Raw genomic sequence first — 20,376 nt, 5'->3', positions numbered from 1 at the left:
ATCAAGAGGAAAACAATATCTTGAAACAGATTTTGTTTGCTAAAACCATCATATCATACAGTTTTCCAGCCATGTGATAAGGTATTTAATTATTTCTATGGGGATTTGGTTCATATCTGCCCAAGATGTAATTTATTGTGAATAATATGAGTTGAGGCATCATTCTATCCCTTTCCTTGATGATTTATTACAGATTAGTCCTGCCATAATGATGTAATTAGGGCTAGTGACAGTCTTAATATACAAATAATCCTTCATTAAAACCTTTAATCGGTGTGGGGTATGATCAGATTGTGTACACGAACGTTTTTGGATCCCTCCCTGGGTCCATCCTCAAGCTACATTCTTTGTAACGATCTGTTATAATGAAGACTGGCCATTTTTGGAACGAAATTTGAACTAGCGAACTTTGAATCCAATAGGAACCACGAGCAATCCAGTTTTGAAAATTAAAGCCATTACGTAATGATCGTATCTTACGTAGATGGTTTATGTATCTCTATATGAATAAAATCCATATCAGCAGGTCGGAAGTCATAGAAAATGTGCGATGAGGTTTCCCAATTATTATAAAGATCCTTGTCATTTACTCCAAATCATTCTTCTGGAACAGGGCTTGCCACGCCAAGGATAAGGTGATTTCATCCCTGGAATTGATGGGATAAGACAAGCTGTAGGCTTTGCAGATTTCAATCTGTTCTGGCCTCTTGAGGTGGTCCACGTATGGGGTTGTGATAAGGAGTTTGGCATTCGTGAAGTCCGCAGTGATTTCGGGATCGGAAGCATATACAGATAGCGAGGTGGTAGATCTGTTGTGCCTGATGTCCTGTTGGTGTTCCTTCCATCTAACCCCTATTGCCTGTTTCGTGGCTCCAATGTATACTAATTCCCTGTCACATCTATGGTCTGTGAGAGGTACCACATACACTCCTGGTAGTTTGTCTACAGAAGGCCTATCCTTCTCATTGCGTAACAGTTGAAAGATAGAGGGGCATCTCCTGTACGCTATGCGTATTCTCTGTTGTCTCGCAATTTTGCGTACACAATTTGATCATACCCCACGCCGGTTAAAGGTTTTAATGAAGGATTATTTGTATATTTTTCCGGTGTGTGTCAATTATTTGTTTAGTCTTAATATGTTTTAAGTTAATCAAATATACAATTACTATACAATTTAAAATTATAAAAATAAATATCACAATTCAAAGAGTTAAATTAGCATTCAAAACTACTTCATCGATCAAGGCCATGCATGGGAAGGATTTAACCCTCTCATTTGGGAAGAATTGGATATGTTAATAAAATAGTATTTATATTGTATATAGCTTATATTTATTTTGTACAGTACCTGTTAAGTTTCTTCACCTCCATGCTACACTTAATATTGTAAAAATTAATAAATTATGAATTTTTTTTTTAAAACCATATAATTTTAAAAACTCTGAACTTGGACTCACTGACAATAGTTTTATTACTAAATAAAAAAGAGCATTTTGATATTTGCTGCTTATTAATTTTCATTAATGTTTGTAACTGCTAAAATAAACACACTCCATTTATTGATCAACAACAACTCTATTAGTGTCAGAATAAAAAAATAACTTGAATAATTGAATTTCTTTATGTAAAACTATGAAATATAAATGATGTTTGATATTACTTACAGTTAACATATAGAATCAAATGAGATTATTACAGTTATTTGCAAAAACTAGTGATATTCAACTAGATGGGAAATAGTTCTGAGTAGTACTATAACACCATGTTTTTCATAATTTTAATAATACATGTAAAAAGTAACTGTGTATTGATATGGAAGTAAAGAAGTCATAAGAAAAAAATTACTAAGTCTATTATTAGGAAAAGGTTGAAAAACATTGGCATAAGCTGTAGCTATGGATTTTGATAAACAATTTCAAACAAAATATATACTATTTGGAATTGAAAATATATAAGAAATTTTCTTATGGATAATCTTGGAGGAGATTGTTTTGTGCAGAAATAATTGTCTAGTGGTAAATGTTTCCTTGCTACCAAACCTTTTACTCTTTTATTGCATTTTAATGGCCAGTTTTTTGTTTCTTTTACTATATTAATATATTGATTTATCTAAACTTAAATAATCGTAAATTAATCATACGCACTCATTGCCATAAAAATTAGCACATCAGGGGAGAGCTATCATATCACTGCAAAACTTGGCAGGCTGATAAGTCTCAAACAGATATGGATATGATTAGAGTTATAGAGCATGATGGCTCATATCTTAATGCCAGCAGAGGGCATTAAAGTGTCCCCTTTGGCCTGTAAAAAAAGCACACAAAGACAGACGTTCTCTCTGTAGTTTACTTGTTTCAGAGGAATGCTGTATCACTAGTGATGCCTTTACATTTCAATCAAAGACCATATGAACAGCTAATTGAATTTGACGGAGGAGGATCATCAGGATGAGAGAAGCCAGATGGTCATCTAGCAGAATAGCCCACCACCTAGGCCATTCTGACAACACTGTGTATAGATGTTGGGACCAGGGGATGAGATAGAGCTCACACACATGGCACCCAGACTCAGGAATCATTTGGAAACCACTAGCTGAGAGGACTTCCTTGTCCTCTGGCAATCATGCACATAGCTAGCTGTATCATTGCCCCACCATTGGACACAGGTAGTACTATCATTACAGGCCCTGTGTTTATCTATACCATTTTGAGGTGCCTGGGTGAGGAACATTTGGTATTGCAGTGGCCATTACATATGCTGCCAATGACACCTTTCACCATTGCCTCTGTTTGGAGTGGTGTCATTCCTGATGAGATTGGACCACAATGGAATGGAACTGGGTTGTCTACAGCAATGAATCCAGATTCAGTTTGGGTACTGATGATGGCTGTGTTAATGTCTGGAGGCCCCATGATAAATGCTTCAATCCTGCCTACACTTTGGAGTGGCACACTGCTCCCTCAGCTAGTCTGGGGTGCCATTACATATGACCATGGTTACCTCTGTTAGTGATCCAAGGGACCTTGACAGCCCAGAGATAAGTTAGTGACATCCTGCAGCCCCATGTGTTGCCTCTCATGGCAAGGCTTCCAAGAGCCATTTTCCAACAGGATAATGCTTAACTACACACAACAAGGGTGTCACAGGACTGTCTCCGCCAAATTGCCACACTTTCCTGGCCTACCTAGTCCCTTGATTTGTCACTGATCAAACATATCTGGGATCACCTGGGATGCCAAGTTGGACAGCCTAGGAGTTTGGCTGAACTAGAGGACTACTTGCAGCAACTGTGGACTGAGAAGCCACAGGACACCATACGGCACCTGTATGCCTTCATGCCCGCCTGTATCACATTGTGTATTCCCATTAGAGATGGCCCAACGGGATAGTAGAACCTCCTTTCATTTCTAGTTTTTCCTGCAAAAATGATCTTTTTGCTTTCATTTTTTAATCACTTACTTATATCACCATTATACTAACACGTGTACAATTTCATTTGATTCCAACAACTCCTGGTGCATTAATTTTTATGGCACTGAGTGTATATACACATACCTGTAATCAAATATCCTAATTAAAGATTTTTAAAAAAAATTTTATGAAATTCAATTAAAATTATTTTATTTTTACATTACTTTAAATTCAGCGATCCTGATTGGTGGCATGCAAGACATCTAGCAAATAATGAAACAGGATACATTCCTAGAAATTATGTGGCCTTAGAAAAAAGTATTGAAAGTGAAGAGTAAGCTGTTAAATTTCCATGATATAAAATATGAATTAAAGTAATTTTTATAAATTATATATTTAAGAAAATAAATATATTTAATGAATTTATGTATAAACTTCTAGTTGGTTTTTTGACAAAACTTCCCGCAAAGACTCTGAAAAACTGTTGCTGGCCACCACCACTCCGAGAGGCACGTTTCTCATTCGTAGAAGTGAGCATACTACAGGTAAGAAATCTAATGCAAATTTGTAAATATAGTTTAAGATTTTTCTTAGTATTTTCTTAAATCTTGGTTAAATATTTTAAAAAATTATAATGATGTGGAAAGTAATGTGTTGGAAATTAAGAAGAAAGCTCATAAAAAGTCACAGATTAAAATATTTTAATTTTATATAGTTATAAGAAGCTTGACAGAAACAAAAAGCAAATGTTATTGAGTTTGTTACAAACATAATTAATTTGTATTTAATTATTGTCAAAAATATTATGATTATAATTGAAATAATTAACACAATAGTAACCGAAAATAAATTTCACATTCCAGGTTAACATAATTTTAACGCAAAATATGAATTAGCTAATTAGCTCAATTAACATAATGGGTCGATTTCTCAAAAAAAATTTTTAAAGTTTGACCAGTTTTTTATCAAGTTTGCTGTGGTTTAATCCATATCCCAAGTTATAATTATGTAAATTACACCAATTATGGCAAAACTAGTCTACTTATAATTTTGAATTTTTGGCAAATTAACCTAATTAAGCTGAATCCATACATCAGTAACTTAAGAATTTCTACACATTTTATTTTTTGATGTTATTTTAGTTTTAATTGTTTTGTGCATTATACAACATTAACATAAAATTTCTAAGTATTATTCTCATAAAATATTTTTAACTTTATATATTATTTCTTTGTAACATTTTTTAAGTTTAAAACTATTAGAATTTTTAATTTAAATTTTCAGGAGGGTAACACCCCATATAAATATTAATTAAAAAAATAAATATTAAAGTCCAAGTGTAGTTTTAAACAGTTGATAACTTTGGATATATGCATGATAAGAGAATACTGTAAATTGTATTTAAATCTTAATTTTTGGCATTATACATTGTATTTTTATTCCTTGATGTAACTGTTATTACGTGAGACATATCTATTGAACCAATTTTCCTCATTTGACATTATAGTTCGGGATTTATTCATGGATCTGTTATCATTAAACTTTTTCATCTGCTTGTTAATTGAACATCTTTGTTGTAATGGATCTTGAATTCCTGCCTTACAGCTATTGTGGACTTTAATTAGTCACTTTTTCTTTATCCATGCTGCTTTTCTTCACTTATAGGATCTAAAAATGAATTTAAATTAAAATTGTTTTAATTAGTTAATTCAAAAGCTAATATGCATAAAAACACACTGAGAATCAAGTTTCTAAAGGTCTGTTATTCTGTGCGTGCATCATATGTATGTCCATGTCCACATTTAAAAATTTCACACAGTCCTTATAAACATTCTATACCTCTCATGAAAGTTTTTTTATAATAGTTAACCTTGTGTAAGTGGTAATATGATCAAAAAATATATTTAATTCAAAAATATTTACTTAATTAGGAGCGTTTTCACTCTCCATTCGTGATTATGAAGCTGATAAGGGTGATCACATCAAACATTATAAAGTCAAAATTTCTGAATTAGGGGAGTATTATGTAACTTCACAGAAGAAATTTACTACTCTGCATGAACTTATTAAACATTATTCAGGTAAACATTATTATTATTTTATGAATAAATGTTGAATGTATCATCAAAGATATTGATTATATTTTTATTATGAATAATATTTAAATTTATTATTCATGTTATACAACATTATCAAACATGTATTTTTAATGCTTGGAAGATTAACTGTATTAAGATTAAATGTATTTTTTTTCTCTGTTCTGTGGGCATCTTCAATATTAATGGTACTTGATATAAAAGCTCTTTGGTCTTTTTTATCAAGTTTGCTGTGGTTTGACCAGATCCACAATAAAATATTGAATGAAATATAATAAATTTTGTAACACAAAATATTAAAAATGCATATTTTAAAATAATTTTTTTTGACAAATTTATATGATTTTTCTAGATGCAGCAAATGGTCTTTGCCATAAACTGACGATGATATGTCCAAAACCAAAACCGACTGTGTGGGATCTTTCTTCAGAAACAAAAGATGAATGGGAAATACCTAAAAGTTCATTAAATTTAATTCATAAATTGGGTAGTGGAAATTTTGGAGAAGTTTGGTACGGTAAGAAAATTTGATTATTTAATGATATTTTTTTTTATTAAATAATAATATAATATGTACATTCTCTTAAATTATTATTATTCACAAATATCTAATATACATATTTATTCTAATGAACAGCACACCACTGGGTTATTTGTATATATATTTCATACTGTATATTTATTGCATTATTTGAAATAAAAACATATACGGGTGGCTTGCAACTTTCGCACTAAATTGGTTCCTGAAAGTGTGTGTGAATGTTGAATGTTTGAAAGTAGAGGGATGTAAAAAAAAATGCACCAAAAACTGTGTTTTAAAATATTTATTTATCAATATGCTTACATAATGAAGTTAACGAGGCATGTTTAAGTGCTTTTGGGTGTTTTCTTTATAAACTTGTCAAGAATTAGTTGAATACTAATTCTTGACAAGTTTATAAAGAAAACACATTTTTTTTTTCTTTTCTTGATAAAGATTTCTATAACATACTGTGTCTTTCTCAATCGTCCTACAAACTTGAGATTTATGTTCTCCATTGGGATCACATTCTTCCATGATAGTCAAAAATTTGTCAAGATGCATGAAGGGTTCATTCATATTTTTAATTGTCAAAGTCTTGACATTTTTATCAGTTTTTTCTTCCTCACTTTTATTGTGTACAGTAAGACCCTGCATAATGCTGCCTCGCTTAACGCTGATTCGATATAATGCGGTCTGCTCAAAGCCTAAAAAACAGCTCAAAATTTACGCTGATTCAAATTATTATGGCATTTCATTGATTTGTATATAATATGATTATTTATGAACACAAACCAATCAGAAAAAGGTGGCAAAAAGGTGTACTTTCTTTAAATCTATGTTTGTTTGGTGCAGTTTTGGAAAAAACATAACTTCATGGATGCCATAGGCAATATTGGTTTCGCTGGCAAGTATTAACTGATAAATGCATGAACGAAGTGTGGGAGAAGTTATGGCTGAAGGTGTCCAAGAATTCTCAGTGAGAAGAGCCCTTTGCTGTATCGTTAGGTTGATCAAAGTCAATCTAATTGATACAGTGGGACTAGGAGATTAGACGAGCAGGATATTGAGGAGTTACTGCAGGTTTCTGGTGAGATCCTTACCAATGATGACCTTCAAGAACTGGCAGAACAAGGAATTCATGTAGAACTGGAAAATGGAGATTCTGAAAACAAAGAATTCAAAATATTTCTCTAGAGATTTCCTTAGCAAAAGTTCTCTTAGTAAACTCCAAGAGAAGAATCCCCTAACCTGCATAAAGGAGTCGTCTCTGTGTACCAGGGAAACTTTCTCATGGCCACAAATTATTGGATCCTCATTCTGGATGTATCTTTTAATTCATATGATAAATGACACATTCAACTTCTAACCACTTTAATACAATGTCAAATATGAAATAATGATCAGGCTAAGACTAAACCTCAATGGACCTTATCTATTAATGAACTTGCTTTTTTAAAGACATTTGAAGAATATGAAACAGAATATAATAGTTTAAAAACCTTGGGCATCCTTAACATCACCCGAGAAAAATGTGGATTAATAAATGCCGGTGGAAAAATTTTAAAATATCTATTCGGAACTACTACAACTGAGGATGTCAAAACCCTTAATGAGAAGATAGCACAGTTATTGGAAACCAATGAAGAATTTATACATCATCTTCAGTCACAAGCAACTTTGCTCAACGATACACTGCAAATCGCAAAAGCAAATCATCAACAAATTCACTTCTTGTTTCCTAATAAGGAAACAAACCCTTGTAGAAGAAACATTAGTACAACATCAATACAATCTTGTCTTTGAGTCAGCAGTCAGATCCACTGAATTTTCCATTAGAGAATTTCGAACCCACGTAACCAAAGTACGTAATGCTATTGAAACCCTAGAACAAGGTCAACCCAGTACTTACTTCCTTCCAAAGGAGGTGCTATTAAATACCCTCAAGAAAATACAACTTCACCTATCAGAAGGATACTCCACAGATAGAGACTATGTTCAAATATTATCAATGGACTTCTATAACAGCTGTAGCATTACCACAGTTACTTTGCATCTTTGTTGAAATTCCTCTTATCACTCCCGCCGGATATTTTGATGTTTATGTGATAATAAAATTACCTGTATATTATCTAACCATAAAAGCCTTTGCTTACTATAATAATTCATATCCCATTATTGCCTTATCTAGAAATCATCAATCCTACTTGTCATTACATTACCACAATTGCCACGTCAAACGACACCTATTGCAGTGTGTTCACCAAATGTTCCTATATAGCAATCACCTAGACAAAGCTGTGAATATTCCTTATATTTGGGCAACGAAAAATTTATTAATCATTTATGTCCATGATGCCTTATTAGATCTTACTCATCTATCTTCTAACGAACTGATAATCAAGGAACTTGGACCTATTCAATACCAGATCTTATGAGCTTAACCATTAAATGTTCCTCCCATAGCAAAACGAAACCTTCAGTTTTCTATCAGTAAAATAAATAATATGGGTATTTTAGTCCTTTCAGAAACCTGTGTGGGATATCTCCCCGGAATCATGTTAATATCTCATTTCCAGAGGAAAACAACTATCTAAATTGAAAACATACAACATTTTGTCATTACATTGATAAAAAATATTATCATTGAGACTGAGTTAGAAATACTCCAAACACGATTAAGTCAAACTCCAATATCTAGTTCAACTATACCTGAACTACAATCAGACATCGACATTTTACAAGCCATCAGATTCTTAAACAAAATGGAACTTGACTTGGAACAACTTCTCTCCACCTGTCAAGATCTGATTCATCCCCAAACTATTCCACAATCACCTACCCTTATCACCTTAATTGCAGTTATTACTTTGGTGGGAATAAGTAGCCTTTCCATAGCTGTTTACCAATGTTGCCGAAAAGCTCATCAAATGCCACGTTTCCAACGACATCCTGTTATAGAGCTAGCAGAAAATGCTCAAGAAACTTCTTGCTGATCCATGAATACTCCTACACCTTCAGTGCATTGAACACCAATCCTTATGTGAGGACAATCCAAATAAAATCTGTCCTCTAATTTCTTCACTTCTATCTTATATTTCAATTATAAAACTCAGCTCAATAATAACATTCTCAACCAAACCAAATGCAACCTCTTCTCTCCTTTACAGACTTACCTGGAATTCGGCAAGATGTCTACTGTTCCCAGTCAATCCAATCCAGTCTTAATAGCTTTATTAAATTGTCCAGTTTGCTTCAACCTAGTGAAACCATCTGTCTATCAGTGCACAATCACCGACTTCTCCACACGGTGCAGAGATGGGCCCTTATCCATCTGACCCAGAGTTACTCCACTGTCTCTAATGCAGCTCTCCCAGTAGTGACTGGAAAATTTCCCATATTACACTATCTTCATTTCAGCAGCAAGCGTTTTCTTATCTCCAGGGCCAGAAATGTCTGCATAAATGACACCATTTTTGATGCCTTCATGTATGAGACTGAAAGGCTCATGGCCACCCTCCCACACCCTGCCCAGAGAATGGGACTTTTTCCACGTGAAATACCGAGGATTGAAGGTTTCACGGATGGCTCTAAAACTGCTGAAGGCACAGCTAGTGCCTTCGTGATTTTTGGTGCAAGTGGTGAGATCCATAATCAGACATTTGAGCTGCACCCGGAGTGCTCTGTCTTTCAAGCCAAAATCTTTGCGGTATTAATGGCTATCAAATGGTGTAACGTCAATCTTGTCAATATGCTCGTAAATATCTACACTGATAGTGCTGCCACTGTGATCAAACTGAGAAACAAGGACACCACTAACCCCATCTTTATCAATATTTTCGCTGAGGTTGCAACATCATCTAACAGTTATGCCATTAATTGGATCAAGGGACACCTGGGCACTTCGGGAAATGAAAGAGCAGATTACCTGGCACGTAATGCAACACTGAGTCATACCAATCATCAAGATTATGACCTCATCCCCAAGTCGAAACGCAAGTTGCTCATTTGGAATGAAGCCATCAAAGCATGGCAGGCTGATTGGGATAAGGTCTTATGTCAGCACATTATGAAGAGATTTTTCCCAAGTATCCAAAACCATATGCAGAACAAATGGATGCAGCCCAGTCATGAACTGATGCAATTCTTGACTGAACACGGACGCTTTCATGTATATCTTAAGAGATTCCATCTCATAGATAATGATCACTGTAATCACTGTGGTACTCAAGATGGTGTCTTACACTATCTTTTCAACTGCCTCATGCTTGAGGATATTAGGCATTGCTGGAGGCAGCAAGTAAATCTAAACAATATGGACTGGCCTGTAAACCCAGACTTCCTTGTTCATAATAAAGTCAATTTTGGCCTCTTCAAAGAACTTATCAAACTTTAGAAGTGGTATTCGTTAAACTACAAGTGGCATCTTGATATGCATCATTGTTTATCTGTGACTCAAGACATCCCGTGCAGGCTAGACTGTCAAACGTATTCAATGAACTTATTATGTGTTCCTACACCTGTAAAGGTGTATCACCATCTATTATGCTAGAATGAACTGCGGTAGCACTTAATTGTATAACGAAATGCAGCTATGTCAATGTTTATACACGTTGAGCATTGTTTTACTTTTCTTTTTTTTTTTTGTCTACTTATTTATTTATTTCTCTTTTTCTCCACTACTTTCTCAGCATTTGTTTTCGGATTATTTTGCAATTGTCATCTGCATGTAACAGCAATGTAATGGCATCTGTAATTTCTTGCCTGATTATGCCAGGCAGTATCAGGCTAAATAATATAGATTATTTGATGATGATGATGTCTATCAGTGCACCAATGGTCACATTCTTTGCTCCCAATGCTGAAAAAAATTTCCAATTGCCATACTTGCCGGGAGCTGCTTGGACATATACAAAGCCTAGTGGTAGAACAGATAGCACTCACGCTACAAGCACCCTGTTCCCACCAGTCCTTTGGACAAACTGTTTCATAAGGATAATAGAGAAGAACGTGAACATTTGATTGCCTCTTAAACCAAATAGCTCTCTCTTCATGGATCACCAGTGTTTATGGGAAGGAGAACCTTCTACTCTATATTCCCATATTTTCCAAATTCATCCCCAAGTACCCATTTTGAACTGGTCCTGTATGTTGTTCCTAGGATTTGACACTCAGATCGCCACTCCTGGAACATGGGTGTCGATTCTCAACTGCTACAACGATCAATTTCTTATTATCGTAACCAAACAAAATGTATTCGGACTGTTCTTTCCTATAAAGGTCCACCATTTGTTGGACCCAGTTCCAGCTCAAAAATTTACATATTTCATTCATTTTAGAAGAAGTGGATGTACACTCTGTTGGTGTTCAACTCATATTGAAAAATATAATGTCCAAAATCCTTCCAGAAATACATGCTAACTTGAACTTTCTGGAGCTATGCTCTAGACCTTTTGTGATGGAAATAATTTCAAATTTGTCGTCTCAATCCAAATGGATAATCCAAATGAATAATTCGATCTTGTCCTTCCACAGATGTCTTCACCAATGTCCGAATAGTGGGATTCCGACTGTCTTCCTCCATCTGCTAACGTGATGGAGGTTGAGCTAACGTGATGGAGGCATCTTCAGTGCAAACAGCATTAGAATTTGCACAAACTCGACGGCTGGCACAAAATATGCCAGTAATTCTTCTGCTACCTATTGGATATACCTGTCCCCCACAATATGAAGTGGCATTCCAGGAAGAAGTTTGCCAAACCCAACTTTATATGAAACAACAAAATACTTTTAATTCAACACCTGCCAATCCACAACCTCCTTTAATTCGACACCAACCTCCCCAAAGAAGACTCAATCAAAGAGCAAATACTCAACCTAACTCAAGCCTTCAACCAAGAATAACCCAAACTCGGCATTGAATGCCACATATTTACTTCATGTCACATTAATCCTATAAAATGTGTCGCATACTATATTATATTATTCCAAGTTATGATACTTTAATCGTACTAAACACCATAATCTATATCAGTGTTTCTCAAACTTTTTGGTCCGCGGTTCCCCTTTTGCACTTAAAAATTTCAAAGGACCCCAAAGAATGAGTAAGTGTAGAAAAACATCCCAGAGGGAGGGGGTTAATTTAAATTCAGGAGGAGTTAATTTCTTTTGTTTAATTAATCTATCCCATGTTGAATTTTCTCTCCATTGCATGTCGCTTTGCGTTGAATTTTCGTCAATGTTAACAAAATTTTTTTAAAAAATTATTTCTTTATTTTTCACAAACAAAATAAATATATTGAAAAATATAAAAACAAAAAGATTATATTTTGGAAGTTAATCTAGTCTCAAAATGTTCTGATTCAGCACAAATGGGAAAAAAAGTCTCGTTCAAATACTAGCGCTTCCTTAAGTACCCTCGCATGGTCGCTCCAGTGCTGCCAGCTAAAAATGCATATCAACTAAAATAATATCGGAGTAGTCCAAGACATAGCCAAATATTGCAGCTCTACAGCAGTAGCGGAAATTTGAATTTGCCGACCAAAAAGCTTTCACTTGATCGGTTTTTGGATAATTGACGCTCTACTGTATTTCTAACTCGACTTGCCTACAGATGCAATGCTGATAGCAAACACCATTCCAAATGACAATGTTGTTCTATCATAGTTTAGGCTGCGAGTGGAACTTGGGGGATTTCCCAATAGCACACAAATTTATGAATATTATATTTAGGCTCGTATTAAAATATTTATATTGCTTTTATTATTTGTGTGTGCAATTTATTTAAGTAAAAATTATTTTATATATTTTTCATTTCTATTATCTCTAAACATGAATCCATAGTAAATTTATAAAATATTTGAAAAAAAATTGATCTGGCATCAATTTTTCAGTCACCCTCACTTTGAGAATCACTGATCTATATGTTATTTTCATTATATACCCATGCCTAAATATATATATATTATATTATACTAAACCTATAACTTCAACAATATATTATTATGTTTATCGGAGCTTTTATCATTTGTATCTTTATTAATTTATACATTTCTCAATAATAAATCCCAATAATCTCATTCTAACTGTTTATTGATAATTCCTTTTATAATAAACTTTTACACATGTATACAGAATTAAGAGAGAGAGAGAGTAAAGAAACCAATCTTGCAAAATCATATTCTTGTTGCTCTCGCCATGTTGATTTCCATCGCAGAAATTTTCAATTTCAATAATGATAATGGGACACGATAAGGAAATAATTGTATAATACTTAGCTAGTCATAGTAGAGAGAGAGAGAGAGTAAATTGGTTTTGTAACAACTTTAATCTAAAAAACTTCTAGTCCAACTAAAATCCAGCTTGCCCAATAAGAACAAGCTTGATTTTGGAAGGGCCAGGGTGATGTGAGACCCCAGATTTTATTATCAATTATTACCTTTCATATAAATACTTTAAAAAATTAATGTTTAAAATTTATATTAACACAACGAAAATTATATAAAAATTTTTTCCCAACAATTAATAAAAGATGGAAGGATGTGATTGTGTTTTCCACCAGATTCACTTCCTTCAAAAGGTGACACATCTTCCAAATGTGTCACCCAGAACTTTCACCAAAATTCATCTATTGGCCATGACCTACAACATTTCCAATAAAGGACAATAGGAAACACGAAAAAGACCCCCCCCAATAAAAGGGAGGGATCGTTGTCGTCATCTGTCCCATCAAGAAGTTTGTCCTTGCCTTGCTCCTCGCTCGGATACCTCCGTGATCTTCCTCTGTCTGGAGTGAACACCTTGAAAAAGTAACTCTTTTCAAAAGCGAACTCCTTCACGGTTACCTTTCTGAATAAGTGAACTCCTTTAAAGCGACTCCTTCAAAGAAATAAAAGAACAAAACGTGTCGTCTCTCGTGTCGCCTCCATCCCGGTCCGACCACCTTAAATACGTAACCGCTTGTGCAAGAACAAGATTGCTATTGCGATCGTATATCGAATCCAACATACCAGTGTCATCCTGACGAGGCATTGTGACGTGGTTCCGACCGTCCAGTCACATATACGATATGTCAGACAACCAGCAAACATGAGATATGACTCAAAATACACAATTCCTACAATAAAGTGTGGTGGTGGTTGCATAATGGTATGGGAATGTTTCTCTGCGAAAGGAATTGGTCCAATTCATAGAATTAATGGAATAATGGATCAAACCATTTATCAAAATATATTGCAGAATCAAATGCTTTCTCATGCATGTCATTCAATGCCAATGGATCTTCCAACAGGACTACAACCCAAAACACACAGCTAATTTTGTAAAGCAATGGCTTCAACAGAAAAAGGTGAATCTTATGACATGTCCAGTGCAATTGCCAGACCTAAACCCCATAGAGAATCTTTGGGATAAATTTAGTTCCATATACGCCAGCATACATATTCGAATCCAGATGAATTGTAGTCTGCCATCCAAAAAGCATGGTATGAGATTCCCCAATCACTGCTTAACAACTTAGTTGATTCAATGGAATGTAGATATGATGCAGTGATCAGAAGTTCTGGTTATGCCACAAAATACTAATATTTTGTCTTAAAAATACTGGACAAGTCTGCATACTTTTTTTGATAGTTCTACTTTTGTCACACTGTTTTAAATCTGATTTTCTTTTGTAAACCAGATTTAAAATAAAATCTATTTGATTGAATTGAGTATTTTGACTTTTTTTTGTGCTCTTTTCAACTATCACAATATTAATTATGTAGTAGGTGGTAAACAAAGTAGATGTCGCATTTAAAAAAAATATGTCATGGGTAGCTCTACTTTGGCCACTACTGTATAAACAAATAGCTAAACACACAATTGCTCACATCATATATTGTCTTAATGCTACTGTTTACAGATTGTTGAGCCAATAGCAAAGATAAAATAAACACTGACGGGCCCCGGGGGTTTACTCTATCCTGATTTTTGATAAGTTCAATAGACAGCTATCATACATTGGTTCTATCAACAGGTCTGTATCCCATAGACTTAAAGAACATAAATACACCATAGACAAGGATAAACCAATAACAGCTCAGTATGCTGCAGAGTCCAGAGTATCAGTTAATTTCAGCAAAACAAAGAAGATTTCATTGAAATTAACTGGCTTGGCACGTTTTTGAAGAACATCAATAAAGAATATTGGAGACAAAATATTTAAGGCAACCTTAAAGGGTGGTTGCATTAACAACAAAGATTAAATAGTCTTTTGCATGGAGGTCTTGTTTAATAACCCCCTGATGAACATGGGAGTGCACCGTACATGCAAGGAAACTACAACTGGTAACAAGTTTAATTTTATATTAATTAGTATTCTGTTTAGTGTGTTGAATGTTTATTTTATTGTATTAATACAGTTAAATTCCATATTTACTATTTGATATATGTTACAAATTAGGCTATCAGTTAGTTTGGTTCATATTTTGTAATACCCTATAGAATGTTTGTGCCTTTTAGAACATCTATTCAATTTCAGCAGTCAAACCTGAAGAAAGCTTCTTAAGCAAGCTGAAAACATTTGAAAAGTATTTATGGTGTTTACTTTACAGTGGTTCATCTTGTTCCAGTTTGGACATTTGGTTATGTGAAGGTAGTGACAACTATGTTGCAGTTCATTCTTTCAATTGCATTATTCTCAAGCATAGCCCAGAATTGAGGAAATGTGATATCAAAGATAAAATTCAATGATTTGTATTAAGTGAGAGCCTCTGTATGAACCAATAAATTCTGACAAATTTTTAATTAGCTAAATTAACAATGTTTAAGTATTGTTTCCATTCTAACTTACTGAATTATCAATTTATTTATAAAGCAAAAAAATACATTATATGCTTATTAACTCAGAAATTATTATAATTATAATAATAATCAATAATTATATATTACTATAATTATTTAAATTTTTCAGGTAAATGGAAAGGCACTAAGGAGGTAGCAGTTAAAACATTGAAGCCTGGAACCATGGATCCAGAAGCATTTCTTCAGGAAGCAGCTATAATGAAAAAGTTTAGACATGAAAAATTGGTATCTTTGTATGCAGTGTGCTCAAAAGAAGAACCTATCTATATCATCACTGAATATATGTCTAATGGTAGTTTGTTGGAATATTTAAGAGGTCATAATGAAAAAAGTCTGAAATTTCCAATCCTTATTGATTTTGCTGCTCAGGTTAGATTATTTGTTTCTTTGCATCATATATAAAAACATAATAATCAGTCAATTCTTTTAAAATGAAGACTTAAATACATAAATTTTATTGTTTTGAGTCAATGTCATCATCATGAGTTATACTAACCTAACATAAGTTGGATCTATTGGTTCTTTGATGTGTATCAATCAAAATTATTCCATTTCCTGGAAAACCAAAGTAATTGAAGAGGTAATTCTTATTAGATACTATTAATAAACAAACAACCTTTAAATCCAGCAACAAATTTTAAAGGAGGATTGTTTTTAATCTATGAACTTGACAATGTTTATCTTACATTCACAGCAACTTCATAAAGCATTTTCATTGATCTAATTAATTCAGAAACAATTATAAAAATTGATTTCTACTTGTTAACAGAACTTGAACATTTTTACAATAAGCAGTTTATTGATTGAAATATCACTAAATGACATCTACTGTAGACATTGTTTATTGAAATAATTACAACTACTGCATTCCAGTTCTAAATTAGTTGTCATATAACATGATTTTACTTGGAGAGACACTTCAAAATGTATTGTTTCTTATGTATCAAGTGTTTTTGGAACAATCTACCATCCTTGGAATATTATTGTTCAAAAAATCTGCCAAATTATTTACATTAGATGTTCTTTTTGTGTGTGTTCATCTTCATTCTCTGGCAAGACAGCTGGGACCATGACACCATTAGGGATTGCAATTGTTGGATCCCTCATTCAGCAATCCAGCTGGATCCAGCGCATTCTTTGGCCTGCTGGATCCAGCGCTGCGGATCCGCAAATACTCAATTAACTTTCTAAATAATGCCGCAAAAGTCTATGTTGTCACATTGCCGCTTTGCTACGTGTGCTATCGCTCGGCGGCAAAAGTGACGTTGCCGTTCAGTGCGACACGTGTTACACCCTCTCGCTACACCGCACCTCCCGTCCTTTTCCTTTGCTGATCTAATTGCCAGTTGACTTTTCGCTCTCGCTAAATAAAGTGTCTTTGCGCTAAATAAAATAAGTAACTCCTCTCCTAGTCCTGGTGAATAATTCTAATTTACAGTCGGTTGTGACGTCAATGAATCACGTGACAGAAAGATTTATGATTATTTGACGAACCCGAAACCAACTAACATAGAGGCAGAAAGAGCCTTCTCCGCAGCGGGATATATATGCAGTTCATTAAGAAGGAGGTTGGGAGACAACACCATCGATACCATTTGTTTCTCGAGATCCTACTTCCAGAAAAGTAAAAAAAATAACAGAAGTCATTGATTTAATTTTATTTAATCCTTTAAAGTACTTTATTCAGGACAAGACTAATATTTTAAAACTTCTGCTCTAATTCTATTAAGTAAGAGTTTTTAACTTTTATTCTATAAGTAATCAGTGGGCTAGGCTAGGCAATTTTATTGTGAAAATTAGTGAGAAACTGAGAATACCTAGTTAGTTAAATAGTTAATTAAATGAATGATTGTCAGTATCTTAGATATATGATGATATGAATGTATGGGATTCTTGGTTATGATGATAATAACTAACTACTAATTACTTACTCGCTACTTTACTAACACGAATAATTAAATTAGTTATAAATAACTACAGACTAATATGTAGAGCCTATATATGAAAACTGGTAAGACTGATAGCCACTTAGCCACTGATTATCTGTCCTTACATTATTATAATATATTAATATAAATTAATTAGTAGAATTACCTTTGCTATTATTTAACTTAAAGATTACATTATAATTATAATCTAACTAAACATTTAAAGTTAATTATCTCTATCTCAAGTGTTAAACCGAACCAAAGTTAAGTTTACTACCTAAATGTGTAAGAAGTTTTACTGATTTATAGTGACCAGTCTAAATAATAAAAGTTTCTTAAGTATTTTTAAAAAATGTTTTATTTCTTTAAAAAAAACCATAAATTGCTGGACAGATAGATAGATAACACTTTATTGCACCAAAAATACATCTGCGCTGGATCCAGCTGGAATGATTTTGGTCCAGCAAAAATCCAGCTGGATTGAAAACACTGCTGGATTGCAATCCCTAGACACCACTGGTAGGCTTACTTACACTTTCATCCCCAAGGTTGACACTACTGTGATTCTTTGCCACTTTTACCCTAGTTACACCCTAACTCGGCTACTTACAGGACATGGCAACTTTAAGCAATACTTGCATAGATTTAACCTTGGGGACAATCCACAATGCGATTGTGGTATTCGGGAGGACCAACACCACTTCACTTAGTTTTTCGCTGCAATAGGTACAATCACATTAGGGATAGTTTAATGAGAGCTGCTATTCTTGAAGGGTACAACTGGCCTTGCAACCTGCACCAACTCATTCACATGCATACAATGTTCCATCATCTACTCACATTCGTATCCCTTAGTGGGACTCTTGAGAGCACTCACTCCAGAGGTGCAGATGGCAATTAGCTTTTCCTAGCTTTGTTTCAACTGTTGGTATATAGCTGCCTTTAAACTTTGTATTTTAATTCTTATTTACCATCTTCTTTTTTCAGTTTAAATTTGGTTAGTTTAAGTTAGTCCTAATTGTAAGTTAGATTAGGGACTCAGCTTGGTTTCCAGTTAGGTTAAATTAGATTAGGGTTGTTAGGATAGTCTGGTTAGGTTTGTCCTAGGTTATGGTAAGTTAGTTTGGTTAGTGAGTAAGTTAATGTTTAAAAAATAATAATAATAAATAAATAAATAAAATAAAAATTGGGGTCTTGCTTGTTTGTCTTCTGTTGGTCCGTTCATCTTGTCTAGTTTGTTGCTGTGTTTGTTTGTTTTCACAGTCTCTGTCTAGCTGTTAATAGTACAGTGGAACCTCGGTATACGACCTTAATCTGTTCCTGATGTTTGGACTTATACCAAATAGGACGTATACCAAACCAACCTTTCCCATAAGAAGTAATGTAAAAATGATTAATCCATTCTCATGTAAAAAAAACCCTTCTTGATATGGTATATTAATGGGGTTGTAAAACAATTTAAACACTATTTTTTTATTAATGTGCTCAAACAAATTTTATTATAGATTTTTAAAGTTATTACAGTATATTGTATTATATTATTTAAATCATTAAATCAAAATCAATTCAAACTCTCCTAAATACTAATAATCTGTTTAGAAATTGATTTAACCCCTTTGCAACGTTAGCAGATTTAATAATGTCTTTATTTTTCACGATTGTCGATATCGTCGTTCTCGGAATACGGTATGCAACAGCTAAATCTCGAACATGCATGCCACTTTCGTATTTCTCAACAATCTCTTTTTTCAGTTCCATTGTGATTCCAGTCATTTTTTTTAGTTTTCTGTTGCTTTTCATTTGCCTTTTTACAATTCATGATTAATAAAAACAATAAAATTTTACTTACAAATTAAAATCGGAAGAAATTTAACAAAGTTATAAACCGTGGCACCACAAACATCTAGTCTGGTCTAATACACCGATAGTGCTACTTGTTCGTAGATGGCGCGTATAATTGAATTAAGTCGTATACCGAACAAAAGTCGTATACCAAGCAAAATTTGTTTCGTCCAAACAGGACATATTCCGAATTGGACGTATTCTAAAGCAGACTTATACCGAGGTTCCACTGTATTAAGATTCACACTCGTGTTCAGTTTTATTAGTATTAAGTAGATATAAGTTTTCCTACTAACAGGCACTTGGCACTAACTTCTACACTTAGCTATTCGTGACGGCACTCAATTATTGGTGTTCGCTACACTCAGGTTTTTCTTTTAGACCCTTTGGGGAACTACAGCCTTGCAACCTAAAAACGGCATGCCAACATCAAACACAGAGAGTACAGTAGCCATATGTGTACCATTCAGAGGGATCCTATCTTTCTCTACTGTCTATCTCCTCTTCCTCCTCCTTCCCCCTTTCCCTCGTCCTCTTTTCTGCTGGCTAAACACCTTGTGTATGACTGATGTCTTTCATGTATGTATGTATGTGTTCAATTTTGGGATAACAGTAATCAAAAGTTTAAGGGAGGTTTAATGTGAAGAATTTGGTAGTTTTGTCTGAAATATATAGACTTGTTATGTAGAAAACAATATCAGGCCTGGGAGTACCTTTTTCCCTCCGAAAAAGTTAG

At 33.9% G+C, this 20,376-nt stretch overlaps 1 protein-coding gene across 2 annotated transcripts in view; it reads left to right on the top strand.

The window, feature by feature from the left end:
• LOC136974388 (tyrosine-protein kinase Fyn-like) overlaps nt 1–20,376 on the top strand; it is a 65,426-nt gene that overhangs the window by 28,417 nt on the left and 16,633 nt on the right. For both annotated transcript variants that reach the window (XM_067269250.1, XM_067269248.1), the window contains exons 4-8: nt 3,647–3,745; nt 3,853–3,956; nt 5,343–5,492; nt 5,860–6,024; nt 15,980–16,239. In XM_067269250.1, the coding sequence (XP_067125351.1) occupies nt 3,647–3,745; nt 3,853–3,956; nt 5,343–5,492; nt 5,860–6,024; nt 15,980–16,239 (778 nt within the window). The remainder of the gene's footprint in view (nt 1–3,646; nt 3,746–3,852; nt 3,957–5,342; nt 5,493–5,859; nt 6,025–15,979; nt 16,240–20,376) is intronic.

This window comes from Centruroides vittatus, unplaced genomic scaffold, assembly GCF_030686945.1.
Source record: "Centruroides vittatus isolate TY-2023 unplaced genomic scaffold, ASM3068694v2 contig_349, whole genome shotgun sequence".
Lineage (NCBI taxonomy): Eukaryota > Metazoa > Arthropoda > Arachnida > Scorpiones > Buthidae > Centruroides > Centruroides vittatus.
The sequence above is the reverse complement of the archived record's forward strand: the minus strand, read 5'-3'. Positions and strand labels throughout refer to the sequence as shown.